Source organism: Sebastes umbrosus, chromosome 15 (genome assembly GCF_015220745.1).
Source record: "Sebastes umbrosus isolate fSebUmb1 chromosome 15, fSebUmb1.pri, whole genome shotgun sequence".
Lineage (NCBI taxonomy): Eukaryota > Metazoa > Chordata > Actinopteri > Perciformes > Sebastidae > Sebastes > Sebastes umbrosus.
In genome coordinates, this window is record NC_051283.1 from 1112039 (window position 1) to 1133667 (window position 21629).

At 42.5% G+C, this 21629-nt stretch overlaps 1 protein-coding gene across 3 annotated transcripts in view; it reads right to left on the reverse strand.

Moving 5' to 3' along the window:
• Positions 1-20993, reverse strand: part of LOC119503234 (glycogen synthase kinase-3 alpha-like) — a 36877-nt gene extending 15884 nt beyond the window's left edge. For 2 of the 3 annotated variants that reach the window (XM_037794904.1, XM_037794903.1), the window contains exons 1-2: positions 20271-20993; positions 473-558 (exon numbers count right to left, since the gene is read on the reverse strand). In XM_037794904.1, coding sequence (XP_037650832.1) covers positions 473-558; positions 20271-20445 — 261 coding nt within the window. In that variant the 5' untranslated portion in view covers positions 20446-20993. The remainder of the gene's footprint in view (positions 1-472; positions 559-20270) is intronic. The other variant, XM_037794902.1, reaches the window with a different exon arrangement.
• Between the last annotated feature and the right edge of the window lie 636 nt (positions 20994-21629).

The window sequence follows — 21629 nt, forward strand, 5'->3', positions numbered from 1 at the left end:
ATAAGACTATTAACTTTGAGATAAAAAGTGTGATAAATGTATGTTAGCATACTATCACAGAGACATTATGCAATCTTAGAAGTGATAAAAGGAAACCCCCAGAAGGACCTGCAAAAGGTAAGAACAAGTCTCTGGCTCAATGCAACACCAATTTCATCCCATGTCATTTCATCAGCCTCTAACTGACACAATTATGTCACATTTTCAGATCACAGACAAGATAGCTAACAGAAAGTAGGCTATAAAGTCAGAAAGCCATAAATCTCAGCACCTGGCAAAGTAATTATGGACCCACTGGTATTGATCAACAACCTTATGAACTTCAGCCAGATATTGCAGTCATTGTGTGTAATGAGGTGATAAAAGTCTTAGTTACAGTAGAAGATGAGGTGATAAAGTTGTACTTCAACATATAAAGGACAGAGCGTCTTCTGATGACACTGTGAGGTCTTGGTTTTACTTCCTTGCTCACCTTGATGTCAGTGTAAGAGACTTCCTGTGGGCGGTCCGGTCCCTGACCTGGTGTGGCCACGACTGTCGTCACCTTCCCGCTGTCTCCTAGGAAACAAGCAGGAACAGGGTCAATATGAGGCCAGGGGATATAAGAATATATTGTTATGATTCAGAACACGTTATAGCAGTAATCTGATAATTGCTTTATTGTGCTAAAACTTGTGAAGTTATGAGCATTAAAGTGGGTTGTGGTCCCTGTGGCTCTTTCTACAAAGAGACTATGATATGAAACGGGTTCACAGCGCAACCAAAACAATAGCCCCTGACATTCAACCCTACAGTATAGTCAGCCTTAACATCTGGGCCGTCTGAATATTTAGGTGAATGACAGCCTAGTGAGTGGATGTCAACTTTAAGAAACCTGCAAGGAAGTAGAAAGGAATGGCAGGGGGCGCCGCTGTAGCTCACCCGGTAGAGCAGGCGCCCCATGTGCCAAGGCTGAGTCCTTACCGCAGCGGTTGGAGTCTGACCCGTGGCGCTTTGCTGCATGTCATCCTCCCTCTCTCTCCCCCTTTCAATACCATCTCTATTACTATCATTAAAAAGCTCAAAAAAATAATCTTTAAAAAAAAGAAAGGAATGGCAGAGTTCATATTCAACACACTGGGACTAATTCAACTGGGAATTAACCCAAAAATAGGCCAACCACTTTCTCTGTCCTGATAAACTGTTTTAAGTGATAAAAGCCTTTCCTACAAGGATTATTTTGTTACCCTATCCTTTGGCAAAACACTGCAATGGTCGATCACATATCAGGTATAATACCTTGCAGCCACTGGCGCTAGAATAGGGGGAAAACAAGACTTTTTGCTGTGTGAACTGTTTTTAATGTGTCAGTCTCCAACATGCCTTTTGGTGTGCAGAATGAACTGTGTAGAGTAATCAATCAAAAGACATGTTTGATGTGCACATACTGATTTTTCAACAGTCTGATGCTGGTTACACAAAATTGAACTAGCGGACCTGCCGGATGTAATTGACCGATCCTGACCGAAGTCCCCGTTAGTTACTGGTGCTAGGTCGGACACGTTTGACAAAAAGAAACATCGAGGCGGCAGAGATAAGCAGATATGATATAAACAAAGGAACAAAATCAGCAGGTTCACCAGAAACTCCTTCAGCTCAGAAATCCAGCAGGGCCTCCGGCAGTGACCTATAGTTGAAGCTCCGGCAGGAGAGAGCCTTGCCTCGCTGATCCACCGGTCCCCGCTGGGAGCCAGCACCGAAACCACACTGCTGGAGACCCAGGCCATATTGCTGAGCCGTCTGGAGGGAAGGGAGGCACAGGCGAACTGGAACCAGGACTAAGCAGAGCAGATTGTCAGACCCTGCTGCTGGAGTAAAATGATATGTTTTCTAAAGGGACTCTGGTGCTTGGAAACACTACTGCTTTTGTCCACAGGGACCGCCAAAATCAACACAGAAGGAAAGTTCCTCGTAATCACTGTGATTGTACTATGTAATGTGTCTGTGAAGACTGTGACACCACTGTAAAGTGACTTACAGTGCATGGTTATGTTACCTTGAACAGATGTAGCATATCCAAGTATATCGAACATGAAAGGGGAAAGATGACTTAAGTTCTGCCGAGTTCTAAAACTGCTCAACAGAACAAAAAGGGGTGGTACTGCAGATGGAACAGATTACGGTTGTGACGATTCACTCACCTCACGATACAATACATGATATTGGGTTCACGATCTTGATACGATTTGATATAACAATAATTTTAACAAAACTTGAATGATGAAAATATATGACTGAAAAGGTAGCCTTTTATTCAAAAGGCACAAAATGCAAAACCATGCTGTTGTTTGCCCTATAGTTCCATTTTTTATGAAATTGTAATGTGTTATAACCAGTAACATGGTATAGCCTAATCATCTTGCAATAGAATGTGTCACTTCAATTCTACTCTCTGACTGAACCATTTTCCACACACTGAACTAAAAGGTTTCTCTCCAGTATGAATTCTCATATGCATCTTCAGTTTCCTATTTTGTGTTTCAACAGGGAATCCAAAATGCTGCCATACAAGCGATTTCAGAGACGGGGGGGCGTCTTCAATGCTAATTTCGCCTGACTCCTCCATTATTGCCTGGCTGCAAATCAGCTGCAAATGCACTAACCACACCAGCAGGATGTGACGGTGAGGACATTTTCAACACCGTGTTACCGATTACACCGGACATTTTACAAGAAAAGATGACGGTCAACATGTGTAGTCAACATGTGGCTGGCTGTGTGTCTGGCCTCTCCGGTCCAGCTTTTGCTTACGGGGCCGCAATGGTCTACCTGGCGCCGCACACACCGGCTGTGATCGCTCCGTCTTCCTCGCGGCGATTAACGCTACCTCAACGCTACCTCATTAACGTTATGGATCTCTTATAGCACTGGGTTTAAATCAGAAATATTACCAAATAAGCGTGTTTGCTTTTTGCTTTTACACCAAATCCTCTGCCAACTCTCAGTCTCTCAACTCTCTCTCGTCCCGTGTGTGTGAAATATGACACTGGCTGCTCTGAGCTGACTCCTTAAGATGCATTCACTTTCAGATTGTCGCGTCCGTCGTCCGAATATCTATTGATAACATGCCGCTGATACGCCAAAATGAACTAAATGGGTTTTATTACTGTAAAAAAAAAAGCAAGATGGCGGTGGGGGCGGTGGGTATGCAGTGTAATCAGTGTGTGCCTGACCACCGTGTAACGCCAGTAACAACGACTGACCGCAGCAAGCCTAACCAGCACAGACCTTGTTGTCCTGCTTCACCTACTGGTCTGAACTCAGAGCGCCCTCGTCTGTTCAAACAAAGCACTGAAAAAGACGAGAGAATGCAGATTAGTGCTTGTATGACTAGATGTACCTACAGTATTATGCCATGATATCGCCATTCAGTTTTTCGTCTCGACGACCATATCGTTGAGTTTTACATCACAAAATTTCATGGCACGATATTTGGTCCCACCCTTAGAACAGATACCTGCTGCCTTCAGATGGCTGTACAGAGAGTCACCAGTGGAACGGAAAGACATTCTGTATAGTACTAAGGCGACAACCTGTAAACATTAGCATACTGATAAAACACTTAGTATACCTCTACTCCAAATCTCCACAACAACAATCTGATCCACTTTATTCTCGGGGTGTTACTGTAGAAATGATAATGTGTGTAACTTCCGGTGAGGTAGCGGAAGTAGCAGTAAGCTAGTTAGTACCACAGGCTAACCATAGTGGCTATCCGCCAACGGTGCTTGTTTTGAAAAGTATCGCCTTCAATTTAGCAAATCCTGCTTTATATTTAACAGATATTTAACTAGAATTAAAGTCACATTTTCTAAAATGTCATTGTGGAGCTGTGGTACGCTGTTCTATACACTTTTGGCCCTTCAGCGCCACGCCAGGCAGCACTCCACTGTTGTTGAGAGCCTGACGAGCATGTTTGTGTGCTCATTCTCAGGGGGAATATCCATTAGACAGTCTACACTTTGATTGATGTCTTTTGGACCAAGAGTTGTTGAGAAAAGTGGTTGAAAAGTAACGCCTCCCGCCTGTGTAGGAAGATCATTAAGCTTAACGTGTTCCTACAGAGCGCAGAACATGATTTCAATGGCGATTAAGGAACATTTTAAATGTCAAAATATTCAACTGATGTATAAATGTTAACTTTGTTGACCTTTTATTAAATTACACTGCTGCAATATCTATATTGGGCCCAGGATTACGTGAAAACAAGCGTCTGTGTTGACAGAGTTGCCAATCAGTGCGCACCATTGATGTTAAAAATGCGCATTTCAAATAGGGATGTCGCAAGAACCGGTACTTCGGTACCAACTCGGTACCACGATTCTAAAAATGTGACGGTACTCGCTTTCTTCGGTACCGAACGATGCCTGTAATGGTCATTTGGTACCAGAGGCGGAGGTACTGGAGATACGATTCTTCCGGATCTAATGGGGGCAGTATACGCTTACAAGTGTTCTCATCTGCCGGTGAAATGAAGGAAGAAGAACGCCGTAACAGCACGGAAAAAAAACAACAACACGAGACGTGAAAGATGGCAGCTGCTGCAGCGCTACCCTCCGCCTCAACTCGTTGAGAAAACAAATAGCAAGAGTCGGGTAAGGAAGTACTTTGCGTTCGAGGCGGATTTACAAGGAGTAATAATAGATTCGCAAAAACCAGTATGCGGAGCAGTAACGGTGCCGTCGTACTTTTCTTTCCAAAGAAGGAAATACTTCCAATTTAGCAAAGCACCTCAAAGACAGACATTCAGACAATATCGTTGGTTTTAAATACTTGAAGGCTACATGCCACCGTTCTGTTTTAATATGATAATAGACATTTCTTTTTATTTATTACTTAAAGGCTACATGCCTCTGATTTTTTGTAATGTTCAAACTTTTTAATAAAGGACTGCGTGTTGAATTACATGGGATTTATTGTTTTTTTTACCGTGGTATCGAATTAGTATCGAGAATCATGCAAATTCACTGGTATGGGTATCGATTACTAGATTTCTGGTACCGTGACATCCCTAATTTCAAAGCATTTATTCAACAAAGGGTAATATATTTAACAGCTTGTGATAGCATAGTAATCATTTCATACAGACTAAAGTACTGTGAGAAACATAAATTAAGTTGAAATGTACATTTTCGCTGCTCTAGTCATCTCCCCTCTCAAGCCGCTGTGGGCACACCTCACAAACTTACTGAAGTCCCACAGGAACAAATGGAATGAAAGAGGGGGAACTGAAGATGACGCCCAAATACATTTTATGCACAATCTGAAGTATTTATTCAGCTATAATGTCATCTGTATGGAACTTCGTTAGTGTACAGAATATAGTTAGTGTACGTTAGTTGGGCTACGAAAGAGCAGCGGAGAAGAGACGTCGGGTCCTTGAAGGACTGACAGCAGAGCCAGGAGAACATCAGCTAGGATTTCATGTTTAGGGAGGACACAGAATTGTAGCTTTGGTTTAATGACAGCCAGTTACTTTTACTATTTTCTGTACAGTTTAAAATGTGAGGCAGTTCATGGCATGGAGTGCAGGGCAGCATTACACTAAAAATAGTTTAAGTACTAGGGATCGAGCGATATGTTTTTTTCAGGACCGATACCGATACGGATTATTAGTAATCAAGGACACCGATAACCGATACTTTGAACAGATATACATTTGCAGTAAAAATTTAAATCTTGGTGTCAAAAATGGGAATAACCCGAAACTTCATTGAAATGCATTAAAGCATATGTTTAATTAAAAGAGAACTTTTAAACATTATCTTAAAACAAAAAGTGCAGGGAGCTCCCAGCTTCTTTTAGTTAACTGAACATTTTAATAAATAAATGAACAATATCTCTCAGAAGTTTTAGGAAAGTGTAAAAATAATTAAAACTAGCAAAACTTAAATTTGAGTCTCAATTCAGCAGACTGTGGTGCAGAAAGCAGAGTGGCTCAGCCTGTTCTCCAGTGAGACGGCTTCTGTTCCTCCCATAAACTACATACTTCATGACCAATGATTACTAGAACTGGGATATGTCCAATAGCAATAGAAATGACTATTCAACTCTATACAGTGCATGCATGGATTAACACAGGCCTTATATGCAGCTCCATTCCATTCCATTACACTGGGCCTCTCTAACAGCAAGATGTGACTGGAACTGCTTTCTATTTATTTATAAAGCCTGTTACTTGCCATTATATATCACATAACATATTACTTATATTGTAACACAACTGAACCAGGTCATTTAAAACCACGATGACCAACTATTCTACTCTTTAATATAACTTCAATTTTAACTGTGTTCTGATTTTGTCTGTTTGTTTTCTTGTTAATTATTCTTTTTGTGTATTTATTCAGTTTTATCTGTACTCTGGACATCACTGAAAATGAGGGCATGTCCTCAATGATTCCTTGAGATTTAAATAAAAGTTAAATGAATGAATTACGTCTAAAGTCGCTAACAACAATATCCAGCATGTCTCTACCAAAACCAGAGTCAGAGCTGCTTCAGGACAGTTACTCGTGAGTAAATGTTACATTCGCAAATCAGCAGCTAAAATACGCTTCAGTTCGACTAAGAGATATAACTAACGCTACATAAAATAACACTATTATCTCAATGCAACAACGTGCCTTATTCTGACCTTTCAGCGGGTGTAACTGGTAAACTGGACATGCTTGTCAGCATATAAATAGATCATAAGATTGTTGGTGTTTTTGCAACTTCAGCATAAAGGATTGGGACGTTTATTGGATCATAACTCCGTCTGTCTGTGCTTTTTTGAATGCAAGTCTGAGGCACGGTAAACCCTCAGTGTTGATTGGCTATTGCTCATGGCGTGTAACCAATCAGATAGTGCTGTGGGCGGGACGTTGAGCCAGACTGCACAGTGGAAAGCACTGACAGCAGGCTGACACAGAGAGGAGGCTGATCAGAGCCAAAGTAGCGCATTTATAAATCAATGTATTTTATCGGTTAAAAGAAATGCAGATAATCAGCAAAATGCCGAATCTCGGCCAGGCCGATAATCGGTCGATCCCTATTAAGTACGGTTATCTGTGTAGAAAAAAACGAAACCTTGTTACTGTAGTAGTACTGATATGCCTCAGAACCTTTAGATTGTTCATCGCTTCACCGTCTGTAGCAACAGAGTCAATAACATAGCTAACTATGCTAGTGTAGGTTTATCTGAGGCCACTTCTTCAGGTCAACCTCCATCCCTCTATAGTAGAGGGCAGAGGTATGATCACATCTCTTCCCCTTTGAGCGTAATAGGTGGTGTTTACACATGTTTTACTAGATTTTTAATACAATCGCTGTAAGAGAGAGGGTTAGCGTACTGTTACCATGGAAAACGATTAAGTGACACGACGCGCCAGAAGTTACGCCCATTATTCACGCAAGGCATCATGGGGGCTAGGAATAAGGTGGATACTTCACCCTTAAAAATGTCAGAACTTTTTCATTGTGTTTTTTTTTACCAACAGCTTTAGGGCTAACTAACCACATATTTTACTAAATAGAAAAATGATGTTCACTAATGTTCACTCTAGGGATGCTCATTTTGAAAAATGTTCTTAACCGACAACCGACCCCCGTTAACCCATTATTAACTGACGAGATTTGTGCCTCGTACCAGCTGCAGGAGCACAACAGATATTGGTTGACGGGAGTCCCCAGTTCACCGTCCAGGAGCGTTAACTTAGCAGCTACGATGCTGCGTTCACTGTCCCCAGTTCACCGTCCGGGAGCGGTTAACTTAGCAGCTACGATCTGCGTTCACTGTCTCCATGTTCACCGTCCGGGAGCGTTTAACTTAGCAGCTACGATGCTGCGTTCACTGTCTCCAGTTTCACCGTCCGGGAGCGTTAACGTTAGCAGCTATGATGCTGCGTTCACTGTCTCCAGTTCACCGTCCGCGGGAGCGTTACTTAGCAGCTACGATGCTGCGTGTAGTGTCGCGGACATGCAGCCACTTTCCCAGTAAAAGTCTCCACCGCACATTTAGTTTAGTTTAGCAGGTTGTCAGCTGTGTGTCTGCCCGGCGGAACTTTAGCGATTGTCCAACAAACAGTGTGTGTATTTGTGCTACGTTAGCAGCTCTAGCATTGCCGGAGGCTTCGTGTTCGCCGCCGCCACACGTAGTCTGAGTAACTTTAGTGAGTTTCCAACAGACCGTGTGTGTGTGTTGGCGGTGAGTGTGAGGTTGTTGGTGGCGTTCTAGTTGTGATCGTAGGTGTAGCAGTGTGTGGACAGTTTATTTGTCGGTGAATAAATGCTATGAAACTACAACTCCTCCACTCCGCTCAAGCAAGCCAGAGACCGGAGCCGACTTCCTGTATCCTGCAACTCCGGCTCCGCCTCTTAAGGTGGGCTGTTAAGGTGGACCAGCTTTTCTCCTTAAAGTGACGAGCCGCTCCTCTGAGCCGCTCAGCTTTTGAGTTAATTATTAACATTTCTTTTAACCATTTTAACCGATAGCGTTAATCGGGTAAAATGCTTAATGTCGGTTAACGGTTAAACGGTTAATATGGACATCCCTAGTTCACTCAATTGTTAGTTTTGTAAATGTTCTTTTATGTAGGGAGCAGTATCACAGCATCGCAGTCCAGTAAATTGTATTGGGGGTATAGCAGACATTCACAGGCCAACCAGAGTAAGAAACAAAAATGGTACAGAAAGCAATTATTAGAATACACAATGACAGATAATGGCTAATTTAAAGACAGGAAGCTATAATATCCACAGTATCACCCAATAAAGAGGAGAAAAAATCTTAGTCAACTTAAAAACCTTGGATGTGAGTCGCAGTGATACAGGAGACTTATTTGGTGGAAACTGAACACAAAAAGCTTAGGAGATGAGAGAGTGGGTGGGTGAGGTATTTAGTGCCTCCTATGGGAAAAAGAGAGGGGTGGCCCATCCTAGCATAAAAAAATATTTTTTTCCGTAGAGAAGTGCCCAAGACACATGGGGGAGATACGCAATAGTAATTGTTACAATAAATGGTAAGGAAGTAACAATACTAAATGTCTATACACCAACTGAAGATGATCACTCTTTCTTAGAGACATTGCAAATATAATTGCAGAAAAATGCCAAAAGGCATGATAATTCTTAGGCATGAAAATTCTTAGAAAATATAGATACCAAAAATCAGACATACTTGCTTGGGCTGCTGCTGTTGATTGCAAAGAAGATGATTACAGTGTCATGGAGAAATGTAAAGCCACCAAATGTTCAACAGTGGAGGGAAAGATTGAAAAGTGTATATTTATATGGAAAGCATAACAGCTAAACTCCAGTTAAGGACTGATGCTTTCAACATCAAGTGGACACTGGTAATACTACAACTGCCAAGACTGATTAAGACACTACTTCTCCATAGCCCCAGTGGAGGGGAGGAGCTTGACTGGTAATGTATACGTGTAAGTGGAACCATATATACAGACATGATTGTGACGGTAGATAACTGCTTGTATAGTGGTGTCAAATGACAAAATAAGTTCCCCAAGTGGCATACAAGTGTCTGGTTAAACATAACGGGTGATTACATATCAAGTACAATTAATTATGATGAGGTTGCTTGGGTGCCTGTGTATGTGATGCTTCTGCGAAAGAACTCTAAGATGATCTTATGTGATGCTGACAGCTGCTGTGTGATTTGTGTATCTTGTTTGTACGTTCATTTTTTTTTTGTGAATAAATATTGAGTGCAAAAAAAAAAACAAAGAACAATCTGCTAACCGACCACTCTAACTTAGAACAACTCACATCAACTCTTAATGCTGACAAAACAAAACTCATGCTGTTCTCAAATGCAAAATCTAAGCTACTGAATCTACCACCTATCACCACTTTTTCAGGGCTCTGAAAATTGAGTCTGTATCTCAATACAAGTATCGTGGAATTGTGATTGATGATTTTCTGTCTTTTAAGCCTCACATTCAGCAGATGGTAAAAAACTAAAGTTGAAATTGGTTTTTATTTTAGAAACAAAGTCTTGCTTTTCCTTAGAGGCCAAAAAAGAGGCTGGTCGCTGCCACTTTATGCCTGTGCTGGACATATGGCGAGTGTTATATACCATGCATGCAATCTTCTCAGAGCCTACGCACACTGGATACTGTCTACCATGGAGCACTGAGATTTATTACAAATTTTAAAGCCCTTATGCACCATGGTCTGCCTTGTCCACCCGTAGACTGAACCACTGGCGTCTTCTTATTTCTAAGGCTATTCTTGGTCTGCTTCCATCTTATCTACGGACCTACATCCTTCAAAAAAGTACGGGAAGTTACTGTCTTCGCTAACAGGACATAATCCTACTAACTGTCCCCGAAGTCCGTATTGAAATGGGAAAAAGAGCATTCAAGTATGCTGCCACCTCTTCTTGGAATCAGCTACCTGAAACTTGGAGAGCTGGTCTCACTGAATGTCTTTAAAGTGCTTCAAAAAGATTTGGAAGCAAGCACATCTGGTCGTAGATGTTTTGAATGCTGATAAATGTTTTTTGATACCTTATGATTCTGTAATTTGCTCTTTGTCTTCGTTTTTCAATTGTTTGTTTGTTTTATGTCTGCAACTGTGTAACTGTGCTGCTGCCGATCTTGGCCAGGACACTCTTGGAAAAGAGATTTTTAATCTCAATAAGTTTTACTCCTGGTTAAATAAAGGTTAAGAAGAAAGGACAATTTGACCTCATTCCATAACACCTGGTCTCCTTTCCTGCAGTACATTCAGAGCTGATTCCCCTCTACACCACCCCACACAGATTTGCTCAAATACAATAACTCAAAATAACCCACAATGTACCTCCTCAACATTGCCAATCATGACAGGTTCTCCCCCTTCCCTCCCCCAATTGTTTGTCTGGTCTTTGCGTTTTGTTTCGTTTGTTCGTTGATGTTTTATACTGTGCTGTCTTGTAATGTACTGTTAATATGTTATTAAGCTAAAATTAAAAATAAAAAAACAAAAAAAAAGAACTAGCAGTTCAACAAATTGGAAGTGCTGCAAGAAGTTAGCAATATTTTATATGAAGCGAGCGAGAGTAGTGGGAATTAGAGGAGCTTAAAAGCGTTTTTTGTTGCGATTTGTTGCTGACCGGAGAGGGTTTGAAATGTCAGTTGAAGAGAAAGAGATGCACAGAAATTCTGGTTAATTCAAGTTTTTTTTCTGCTCAACCTGCTTCAACTGCTCAACATACAATTTGCAGATTTATTTCTGTAATTAGGGATGTCACCAGAGCTGATACTTCGGTACCAAGTCAATGCCAAAATTCTAAAAACGTGACGGTACTCTTTTTCTACAGTAACGGCGATACCATACGATCAGGGTCCGAAATTAACACCCGCCAAGTGCCAAATGCGGGTAGATTTTTCCGTTTGGCGAGTAACTCTCTGAAGGCTATCCGCCACACTGGTGGGTAAACCAGTTGTTGTTTTGTACCAAAATCATGTTAGTCAGGTTATAAAAACTGCTTGGTTAAACTGAGAGTCTACCATATTCTGGTTTCATTTAACGTTATGTGCGTGCTGCTTCTGTCCTCTGCTCTCCGTGTGTCGGAGTTTGACACACACGCAAACACACACACACACACCAGCGCCATGCAACTGAGTCGGAGATGTTGGGTTTGTTTACTTATTCAAAGATCCTTTATTGATTTGTTCGAGAAGAGGATTCACTCGTGGGGAAAAAAACTGAACTGAACAAACTGATCAGAGATCCTTTATTGATTTGTTTGAGAAGAGGATTCACTCGTGGGGGGAAAAACTGAACTGAACAAACTGATCAGAGATCTTTTATTATAGGGATGCACCGATACCAGTGTCGGGTTCGATACGGTGCTCATGTACTCGTACTTGTACTCGTAAAACGGCTCGGATACAATGGCACCGATACCACTTTACAGCAGCGCGACGTTAACCTCTCGTCACCATCTTTCAGGTCCTCAAGCTCCACCTCCCCCGACGGTGCGGGCGAGACGGGCCTGTGCGCCCGACTCCACTGGGCCGTGATCCCACCTCAGCCGGCGCGAGCCGGCCCTCACTTTCATCGCGCTACGGAGTTTTGGTTGCACCCTCTGACTCACGCGTGTGTTAGACTCCTTGGTCCGTGTTTCAAGATGGGTCGGGTGGGTTTGCCGACAACACCACAGACCCCTGGCGCCTTTTATGTGGGCCGCGGCACGACGCGGTTGGGGCGCACTGTGGACAGTCCGCCCCAGTCGACAGTCGCACCGGGAGCAAGGAGCCCCGACACATTGCGGCGAGGTCCGGGTGGATAGCGCTGTAAAGCTGCAGCCGCAAGCCACCTTTTCCCTGAGCCTTTCCAAGCCGACCAAGAGCCGGTGGGGGCGCACTGTTTCGTATGCGGGACTCCCCAGCCTGCCGTGTGTCGCTCACACCCTCCAGCTGGCTGTTAACGAGGGTCTTTTGGCACAGAAAAGTACTCGTATCGGTACTCCGTATCGGCGAGTACACAAATGTGAGTATTGTACTTGTAGTCGGTCTGAAAAAAAGTGGAATCAGTGCATCCCTACTTCATTGATTTGTTTGGGAAGAGGACTTACTTGTGGGGGAAAAAACAGAACTGAACAAACTGATTTTCTATCTTTTGCTTATTGCTAAATCTCTGAAAAGTGGTGTTTTTTTATTGAACTCTGGACTCTTTAATTACGGTGAATGTTATTGGGATTGGATTATTTTACACTTAACTCCCCAGATCCACTTAGTTCGAACCAATCCAACAGCATCCAATCAAGTTTCAGGAGAAAACCATGAAGAACTAACATTACGTTACTGAGCACCAGTTGGATCCAGTTACTCTGCTGTTAAAATGACGTTACAGTTGATGAAGAGCTCATATGGCCTGTTTAGGACTCCAGACCTGAGTTGGGACTTGAGTCACAGACTTGAGACTTACTTGTGACTTGCAAAACAATGACTTGGTCCCACCTCTGGTAGCCTATACCCAGTGAAATGTCAGGAAGGTATACAAAATAGATACCACCCAAAACGCTGAAGGCTACCGTGTTTTGGCTAACGTAATGTAACCATGGCTCGTAGCAGTAGGCTATCGTCTTAACCGATCTGTGTCATCCCTCATTAAAATATAACATTAGCATTTTAAATAAATAATAAATGGTCTAATGGTCTGTCACCATGTGAGTGAGTTTAAACTAGGGATGTCATGAGAACCGATACTTCGGTACCAAGTCGATGCCAAAACTCTAAAAACGTGACGGTACTCTTTTTGTACAGTACTAAAGGTACCGTACGATGCCTGTAATCAGGGTCCCAAATTAACAGGCGGCAAATGTGGGTGGATTTTCCGTTTGGCGAGTAACTCTCTGAAGGCTTCTGTCCTCTGCTCTCAGTGTCCGAGTTTGACACACACAACAGCAGTGTGTCTCTTTTTCAGAGATCCTTCTTTGAGAAGAGGATTCACTCGATGTGGAAATTGCTGAACTGAAAAACTGATCAGAGATCCTTTATTGATTTGTTTAAGAAGAGGATTCACTCGTGGGGGAAAAAACTGAACTGAACTGAATTTCTATCTTTTGTTGATTATTGCTAAATCTCTGAAAAGTGGTGCTTTTTTATTGTCATCAAAATATAACATTAGCATTTTAAATAAATATTTAATGGTCTCATGGTCTGTCACCATGACCGTGACTTTAAACTACTGCTTGCAATCTGAGGCTATACACTCACAGGCCACTTTATTAGGTACACCTTGCTAGTACCGGGTGGTCTTCATCTGCTTCAAGGTTGGACGTGTTGTGCGTTCAGAGATGGTATTCTGCATACCTTGGTTGTAACGAGTGGTTATTTGAGTTACTGTTGCCTTTCTATCATCTCCAACCACTCTGCCCATTCTCCTCTGACCTCTGACATCAACAAGGCATTTCCGTCCACACAACTGCCGCTCACTGGATATTTTCTCTTGTTGGGACCATTCTCTGTAAACCCTAGAGATGGTTGTGCGTGAAAATCCCAGTAGATCAGCAGTTTAATACTCAGACCAGCCCGTCTGGCACCAACAACCATGCCACGTTCAAAGTCACTTAAATCCCCTTTCTTCCCCATTCTGATGCTCGGTTTGATCTTCAGCAAGTCCTCTTCACCATCTAGATCCGTCTTGCATCCGTCTAGATGCCTAAATGCATTGAGTTGCTGCCATGTGATTGGCTGATTAGCTATTTGTGTTAACAAGCAATTGAACAGGTGTGCCTAATAAAGTGGCCAGTGAGTGTATATAGAGAGAGTGTGTGTGTGCATGTACAACCTCTGCTGTTTTCTTAGTCATTGAGATATACCTGAGGAATAAAGTCTCATCGTTTTCCTTTTTTGTTTTTACCGTCGTATCGAATTGGGTATCGAGAATCGTGGAAATTCACTGGTGTTGGTATTGACATTGACATCCCTATCTGTAATTTCGACACAGTAGTACTAAAAGAATTGATATTTATAGCAAGGTTGATGGAGATTTCATTTTTCTCTGCTGATCTATGCTGCTTAAATAATGGAGCAGCCTTTTGCCATCTAGCTGTCATTGTACTGTATCACTGTCACCCTGACCATGTCTCTACATACTTAATGCATTGTTTAACAAACAAAACAATGAACTAATTGATATGGCCCTCTTACAGCCAGAACTGCATGTCCTTGTGTTCTTGTACGTCCATATCCACGCACACACAGTAAACTGTCCTCAGCCACTGAGGAAAGTCATTCAATAGGCATGCTGGTGATATCTGTTACAGCTGAAACTGTGAGGCCTGCAGAGTGACCGGGTCACTGGGTTCTCTTAACTCAATGACTGGGTTCATGAATACACATTCACACAGGGCTCCAGGTTAAAAGTAGGACAGATGGTTAAAGGTTACGTTTATGCCAACTGTGCATGTTGCTCCTCCTCTTACATGTTTTTTGCTGATGCATCAGTCAGTACAGCCGGAGACATCAGGGCTCTTTTCCTGCTGCCATTCATTTTTTACAGTCTGAAAAACAACTTAGTGCACAGGCTTGAAACTTCCCTGAGGTCAATAATATATCATAATAAATGTGATGCCTTACTCTGGCTTTGTCAGTTGTATCATTGTTTCATTGTGTCTGAGCTCACTGTTTGTGTGACACTCTGCTTCCTGTCATTCACCTGACATTCACAGGAGGAAAGAATTCCTTAAAAACATGCCATTTTTCATACTTTGTCAAATAACTATTTATTTGATGTTTTTAAACTCAAACAGCACCATTTCTAGCCAGGTTGGACACTGCAATATCTGTGTCTTAAAAACAGGTAAATGTTACAAGAAGCACAGGGAATACACACTGCCTCATCATAATCACAATACAATATGAAATATACAAACTACTTTGATTAAAGCATTTACAATAATGTCTTCATACATAAAAAACACACTGCGCGTACATTAACTCTACATCTTAAAGCAAAGTAGCTTCAAGAGAATTAAGTTTACCTTATTAATATGCAGTTTAATGCAGCAAGATCTTCCAAAAATCAAACCAGGCCATCTACTCTATAGGGAGAACCTCTGGTGGGAATGTGAGGTTTCTATCAAGTAGTTATTGTGCTCATGTGGACAGTCTAGCCTACACAAAAACAGAAAACAAAACACTGTCAATCCCAGTGGATTCAGACTATGTCTTCAATAAACCAGGTACATCATAATTTACAAAAGCAATTGTTGACAAAAACAATCTTGTAATATACCACTACCCAGGGTCTGAAATTAGCACCTACTCCCACCCGTCAATTGCGGGTAAATTGTTGGCAGTGGCAGGTAAAATCGTCATGCCGTCCACCACTTTGGCGGACAGGGAAAACACTAGGGATCAGAATCAAGAATCGGTTCCTAGTTGTCCAATTCCTTGGAATCGCATGCTTCCATGACGCATGCACAATAACATAACACCATATACACGCTGTATCATGTTTCATGCTTGGGACTGGAGCCACGGCGTAGAGAAAAAAAAACGCTCAATAGCATGGTGCTAATAAACCTGAGGGGACGCACCCTATTTTTTTCTAATGCTACATTGTGAACAACAGGGGTGTCACGATTTTGATTCTAAATCAGAAATCGATTGAAATTTGCTTCTGATCTTGACCATCGAAATCAAAAGCAGGATCATCGTGGTTTTTTTTCTCTCCGCCCCCACAAACTCACGTTGAAGGGAAAATACAGCTAGACTAGAGATGTAACAGCAACCTCACTCATGGTTAAAACTATAAACCAGCACAAAAATCACAATTATCAACATAGCCACCATGTTCTGAACACACACATTACAAACACTGACAAAAGTAACATTTGCATTTTGGAACATAAAACGGCAAACTTAACTACTCAGTCCAGCACTCGGGATTTAGCAGGCATGATGGGAAATATCGCTACAATACTCTGCTCTGTGCTTCCTGCATTCCTATGGCATTTTACACTGAAATAATTAGCCTAGCGGCTAGCAGACTATAATTAGTTATTTTTTCTAACATAGCTCTCCTACTCTTACTTGGTTTAACATTAAGTCACTGCATCTCCTGACAGAACAACACCACGGTTGGATTTCAGCCTACATGCACGTTTTTTCAGCTCAACATTGTTGAATCAGAGCAGCTGATATTGAACTGCTGAGTGCCGTCTCTCTGCTCTGTGTCCAAAGCTGTCCAAAATGTTTTTGGGGAGAAACTTGAATAAATCCAGTTGTTTGAAGAAGATGTTTTCACAGCAATATAAAATAGATAATAGAGAGTGAATTATGACTAGTTGAACTTCCTAACACTAGCTCTAAGCAGCTTAGAATACATCATTAGAACTACTAATGCCAACATTTCAACCGGCAAAGTTTCAACCTGCAACTGGGAGCAACAGTTATGCCACTAACCCACTCAGAACATACCGGCAAAGTCTGCCAACCTATGCTGGGGGTGACCTTTTGCCGGTGTGTTAGCCTCAACACAAGCCTAGCTCGGACTTTGCCGGTGTGTTTTGAGCTTGTGAGAGAGGCGAGCTCTATGTCAATGCGCTGCGGCATGGAGTGAGACCCGGGTTCCGTTCATCTGCATGTAGGCTACTGTCGGTGCTGCAGTGCAGGGTTAATGTTAGCCCGCTACTCAGGTACTCATGTAGCCCGTTCTGTTCCATGATATAGCCTAGCTTCTTAGCCTTAGCTAGCTAGCTTGGTCGCTTTGAGCTGATGGGCGTGTCTCAGCAACCAGGCTTCAGGCCGCCTCAGCTCCATCCACGCTCCACCTCTGCCCATTTTTGGATTACCTGAAATCAGGGTTGGAAATTAGCACCCGCCAACAGCCAAATGTTGGTAAAATATGCTAGTGGCTGCTAGATTTGCTTCACTCACCAGCCCAAAAAACGTTAGTAATCTATGGCTGTGGCTGGTAGATTTTGGTAACCACCAGCCAAAGTGGCAGTGGACAAAAAAGTTAATTTCCAACCCTGGGCTGGATTGTCACTGCCAAGATGGCGATTGGCCGTAGTTGCCAGGAGCTGCCCAATTGAGCTTCAATTTTGGCTCCTCAGAAACTGATGGATGACGTCATGGAGACTACGTCCGTAATTATACAGTCTATGAAAATTACTATACATATTACATTTAGCGCATATATTTCAAAAGTGGCAGATAAAATCAAATACTTGCCTGCCAAAGTGGCAGTCAGACTCTGACACCATCACTGTTTGTCTTTTTTATCATATATAACTGTCTCTATAGTGTTTGCAGAAGAGATAACCATGATGATGCTGATCTGTTAAAGGGAAAATCCACCATTTTCCTGCTATATTTCTCATTAGGCTGGACAGCGAAGAGACAGAGTGCGTGCTGATGATGTCATCCAGAGACAAATCCTGACCAGGAGCTGCCCCACAGACAGTGAATAATGGAACAACTGCTTGGACACTGTCACAGCAGCTGTGGTAATTATACTGAGATGTGGGGAGGTTTTCTGATTTACTGCCGTGAGCCTTAATTTCAAATCCCCTTGGGTCTAATATATTAACAATAAAACAAAAACGCTTTGAAAATCAGTGGAAAATCACTCATTTAAGGAAAAATGCCATCACAAGGAAATAGTCCATTAAAGGTCCCATATTGTAAAAAGTGAGATTTTCATGTCTTTTATATTATAAAGCAGATTTTAAGTGCTAATATTAATACTGTTAAACTATCAAAACGATCAATATATATGGAGAAATATCACACAGCCTGTATTCAGAAACTTGGTCCCGTATTGAAACAAGCCGTTTGGATTTATGTCCATTTGTGATGTCACAAATCATACACTATATAGCATATTACACGGTTTTGAAATACAAACATTTTTAATGTGTCCCAGTTTATTTCCTGCTTGCAGTGTAGTATGTGAATGAACTCAGCTGACAGGAAGTAAACAGGGAACCCAAACTGTTGACTAGCAACGCAATTCCGTTGAAATAAACTAAAAACGGAGCCGCGTTTCCAGACCAGAGGGTATAATATATACAAGTATAGATCAGGCAGACAGTATGGAGGAAAATAAAAGTTTTCTAATATTAAATCATGTAAACATGTTCTTAGTAGAAACACAAAATACAAGTAATGAACCTGAAAAGAGCATGATATGGGACCTTTAAGTGTCCATTCCAGTACAGTGCCATAGTCTTCATCCACACTCTATCATGACACTACATGTCTGGGCTTGTCAGTTTCTCCTGAGACATTTGCACCAGCTGCTATAAGGCTTCAAATACTGTATACCTACTGGTCTACCATTGCTACCACTACTTCAACAACTAAGCAGGTGGGTAAAAAACATATTACTTAATCTACCTGCCACTCTTACCCATTAAGTGGCCTGACCATCACTTTCAGACTAGAAATCCAAGATACCACATTACTGAGGAATTACAGTATGAGGAGTATTTTATAAAAACAGGAACATTTAATGGAAACCCTTAACATTTCGTCATCAAACATCCTCCCACTTTGTTCATAATGACAGATCACTGGTGGGTATGGCCACACAACATCCTTAATGCTCCATGTCCAAGTTTAATTTTACCAGTAATTCTAAATGTCAAATCACATCATTCTCCCTCATAAATATCTGGCTAACTGGGTTAATCCTGACTCTTGAAATAGCCTTCAGGTCTCCCAAACCTGACAAGGTATCCATCAATCATCTTTACCAGCGGAAGGCAACATTTGGGACTTTAAGGGCCTCGGGCAGCGTAGCTGAGGGAGGGAGGGAGGGCGAGAAAACATGGGTCTCACTGGTTTGAACTACAGATGACCTCCCATTTGGGCTCTAATATCAAAGCCACACACCACTGCCTGCTAATGGATGATACGGTTTGGATTAACACATGCACACACACTCACAAACACACACACAGAGATCTCTGCTTACACCTGTCACTATGGTGATAAAGAGGCATACTAGAAGTCCATCTCAGACAGAGGAAACCTGCTCCTTGGCATCCCAGCAGACAGCCTGGCTCTTGTGCTGGATATGCATCACTTGCATCCTCCAGGCGTCGGCCACCTGCTGCTAAGCCTTTGCCCCACAGGTGACCTTGGTGAAAAGGCAACTTTCCGCCCTGACCCTCCTACAGGCGAGCCAAGCTGACAGCTGAGAGCTGATGCCGCACTCTCAACGACACCCACAACAAGAGCCCTGTGAATGCAGCACTCCAGCTCGCTATGTGAGTCTAGCCTTGGCCACAAAGAACAGCAGAGCCCCGTTGTACTGCTGGCTCACATTCACTCACATTCACTCCCGTTGACCACAGTGAACTCAAAACAGATCAGCTTCTAATGTAACATGAGTACATTAGTATTATTGGTATATAAGGCTGACGTAGCAACTGGGTTCTAGTGATGACCAGTCAGTTGCTTAGTAGAACATCAGTGGGGCTAAATCAGGTTGCATCCATCCATCGGCTGCTCGGCGCTGCTTCGGGGAACCAGGGACATCCAGAACAAGTGGGCTAACGTTAGCAGGCTAGCTAGTAGCATACTACCTAGTTAGCATGCTAGCAGGTTGGTTTGCCACTCCATAGGAGCAGAACACCACTCTCCTCCGGGTTCTCTCCTCCGGGTTCTCCCCTCCGGGATGTGACACATTAAACAGGCAGGGAGTTTGTAGGTAAAAACACAGACTACAATGAGTAGGACCGACAGACTCGGACAGAGTCCTGGTAGCTGATCACAACTTACTGGCCAGCTTCAGGTTGGAGCATCCCGACGAGCTGCTGCCGGAGGCCTGCGGGACCCCGGACTTTCCTGTGCTGCTCCCCACGGCAGCGGCTGATCCGGTGGACGCAGCTGCGGTTCCTGGAACACCTGGCGGCTCAGCAAACGAGCTGGTCCTGGGCCGCCCGCTGCCGCTCATATCTCAGTGCAGGGTCCCGGCTCAGGGTGGCTCTTTACCTAGTTTCAGCCAAGTGACTATTAATGATGAACACCCGGCGGCGGATAATCGTGGAAAGACACACCGAGAAACACACTCCCGCTGCCGCCGGCTGTCTGGGCTGAGAGCTGCTGCTAGACACCTAGAAACACACCGCTCGCAATGCCACCTGGGAGATGAAGTTCGAAGAAGCTGTTGCTTAGCTTTGCTGCACTGGCTTTCACAAATCAAAAGAACTACAAATTTGAAATGACTTAACAGTGGATGTAGGCCAAGGAAAGAGCAACACTCACAGTAGGATATATAGAACCATAAACAAATACAAGGCTAAACATTTTAGTATTCCGATAAAAATCACTGAATTGAGCATGTTAGTGGTAAATTGCTCACCAATTGGTCTTAACAGTGCCGACATTATTTTTACATTGCAGATTAGTGTAGCAGCTGGCCCAAGAAGCACTGGGTGACCTCATTCTGAAATCTAGTAATTAGAACTTTTACTGCTTGTAAAATCAACAATAATAATGCAAATGGGAAGAAATTAATCCCCCCCCCCCAAAAAAAAAATACCACTTGGGACGTTCAGTACTTTGATATTGTTTAACTAGATTTGCCTTAAATAAAGGGCTTTTACATAATCTTATTCAATAAAATCAGTGATATGATATGTTTTGCATAAGTAAAACAACCTACTTGAGTATTGAGTGGTAAAGCCCCCCTTTATTTGTTTTGAAGTGGACGGGCTGACATAACGTCTAGCTTCCAAACTTCCAAAGAGTGTTTTTGCAGATAAGGATGGTCCCCTTACCTTAACCCATTTAATCTCCAACAGAATGGTCCCTTTACCTTAACCAATTTAATCTCCAACAGGATGGTCCCCTTTACCTTAACCAATTTAATCTCCAACAGGATGGTCCCTTTACCTTAACCCATTTAATCTCCAACAGGATGGTCCCCTTACCTTAACCCATTTAATCTCCAACAGGATGGTCCCTTTACCTTAACCCATTTAATCTCCAACAGGATGGTCCCCTTTACCTTAACCAATTTAATCTCCAACAGGATGGTCCCCTTACCTTAACCCATTTAATCTCCAACAGAATGGTCCCTTTACCTTAACCAATTTAATCTCCAACAGGATGGTCCCTTTACCTTAACCCATTTAA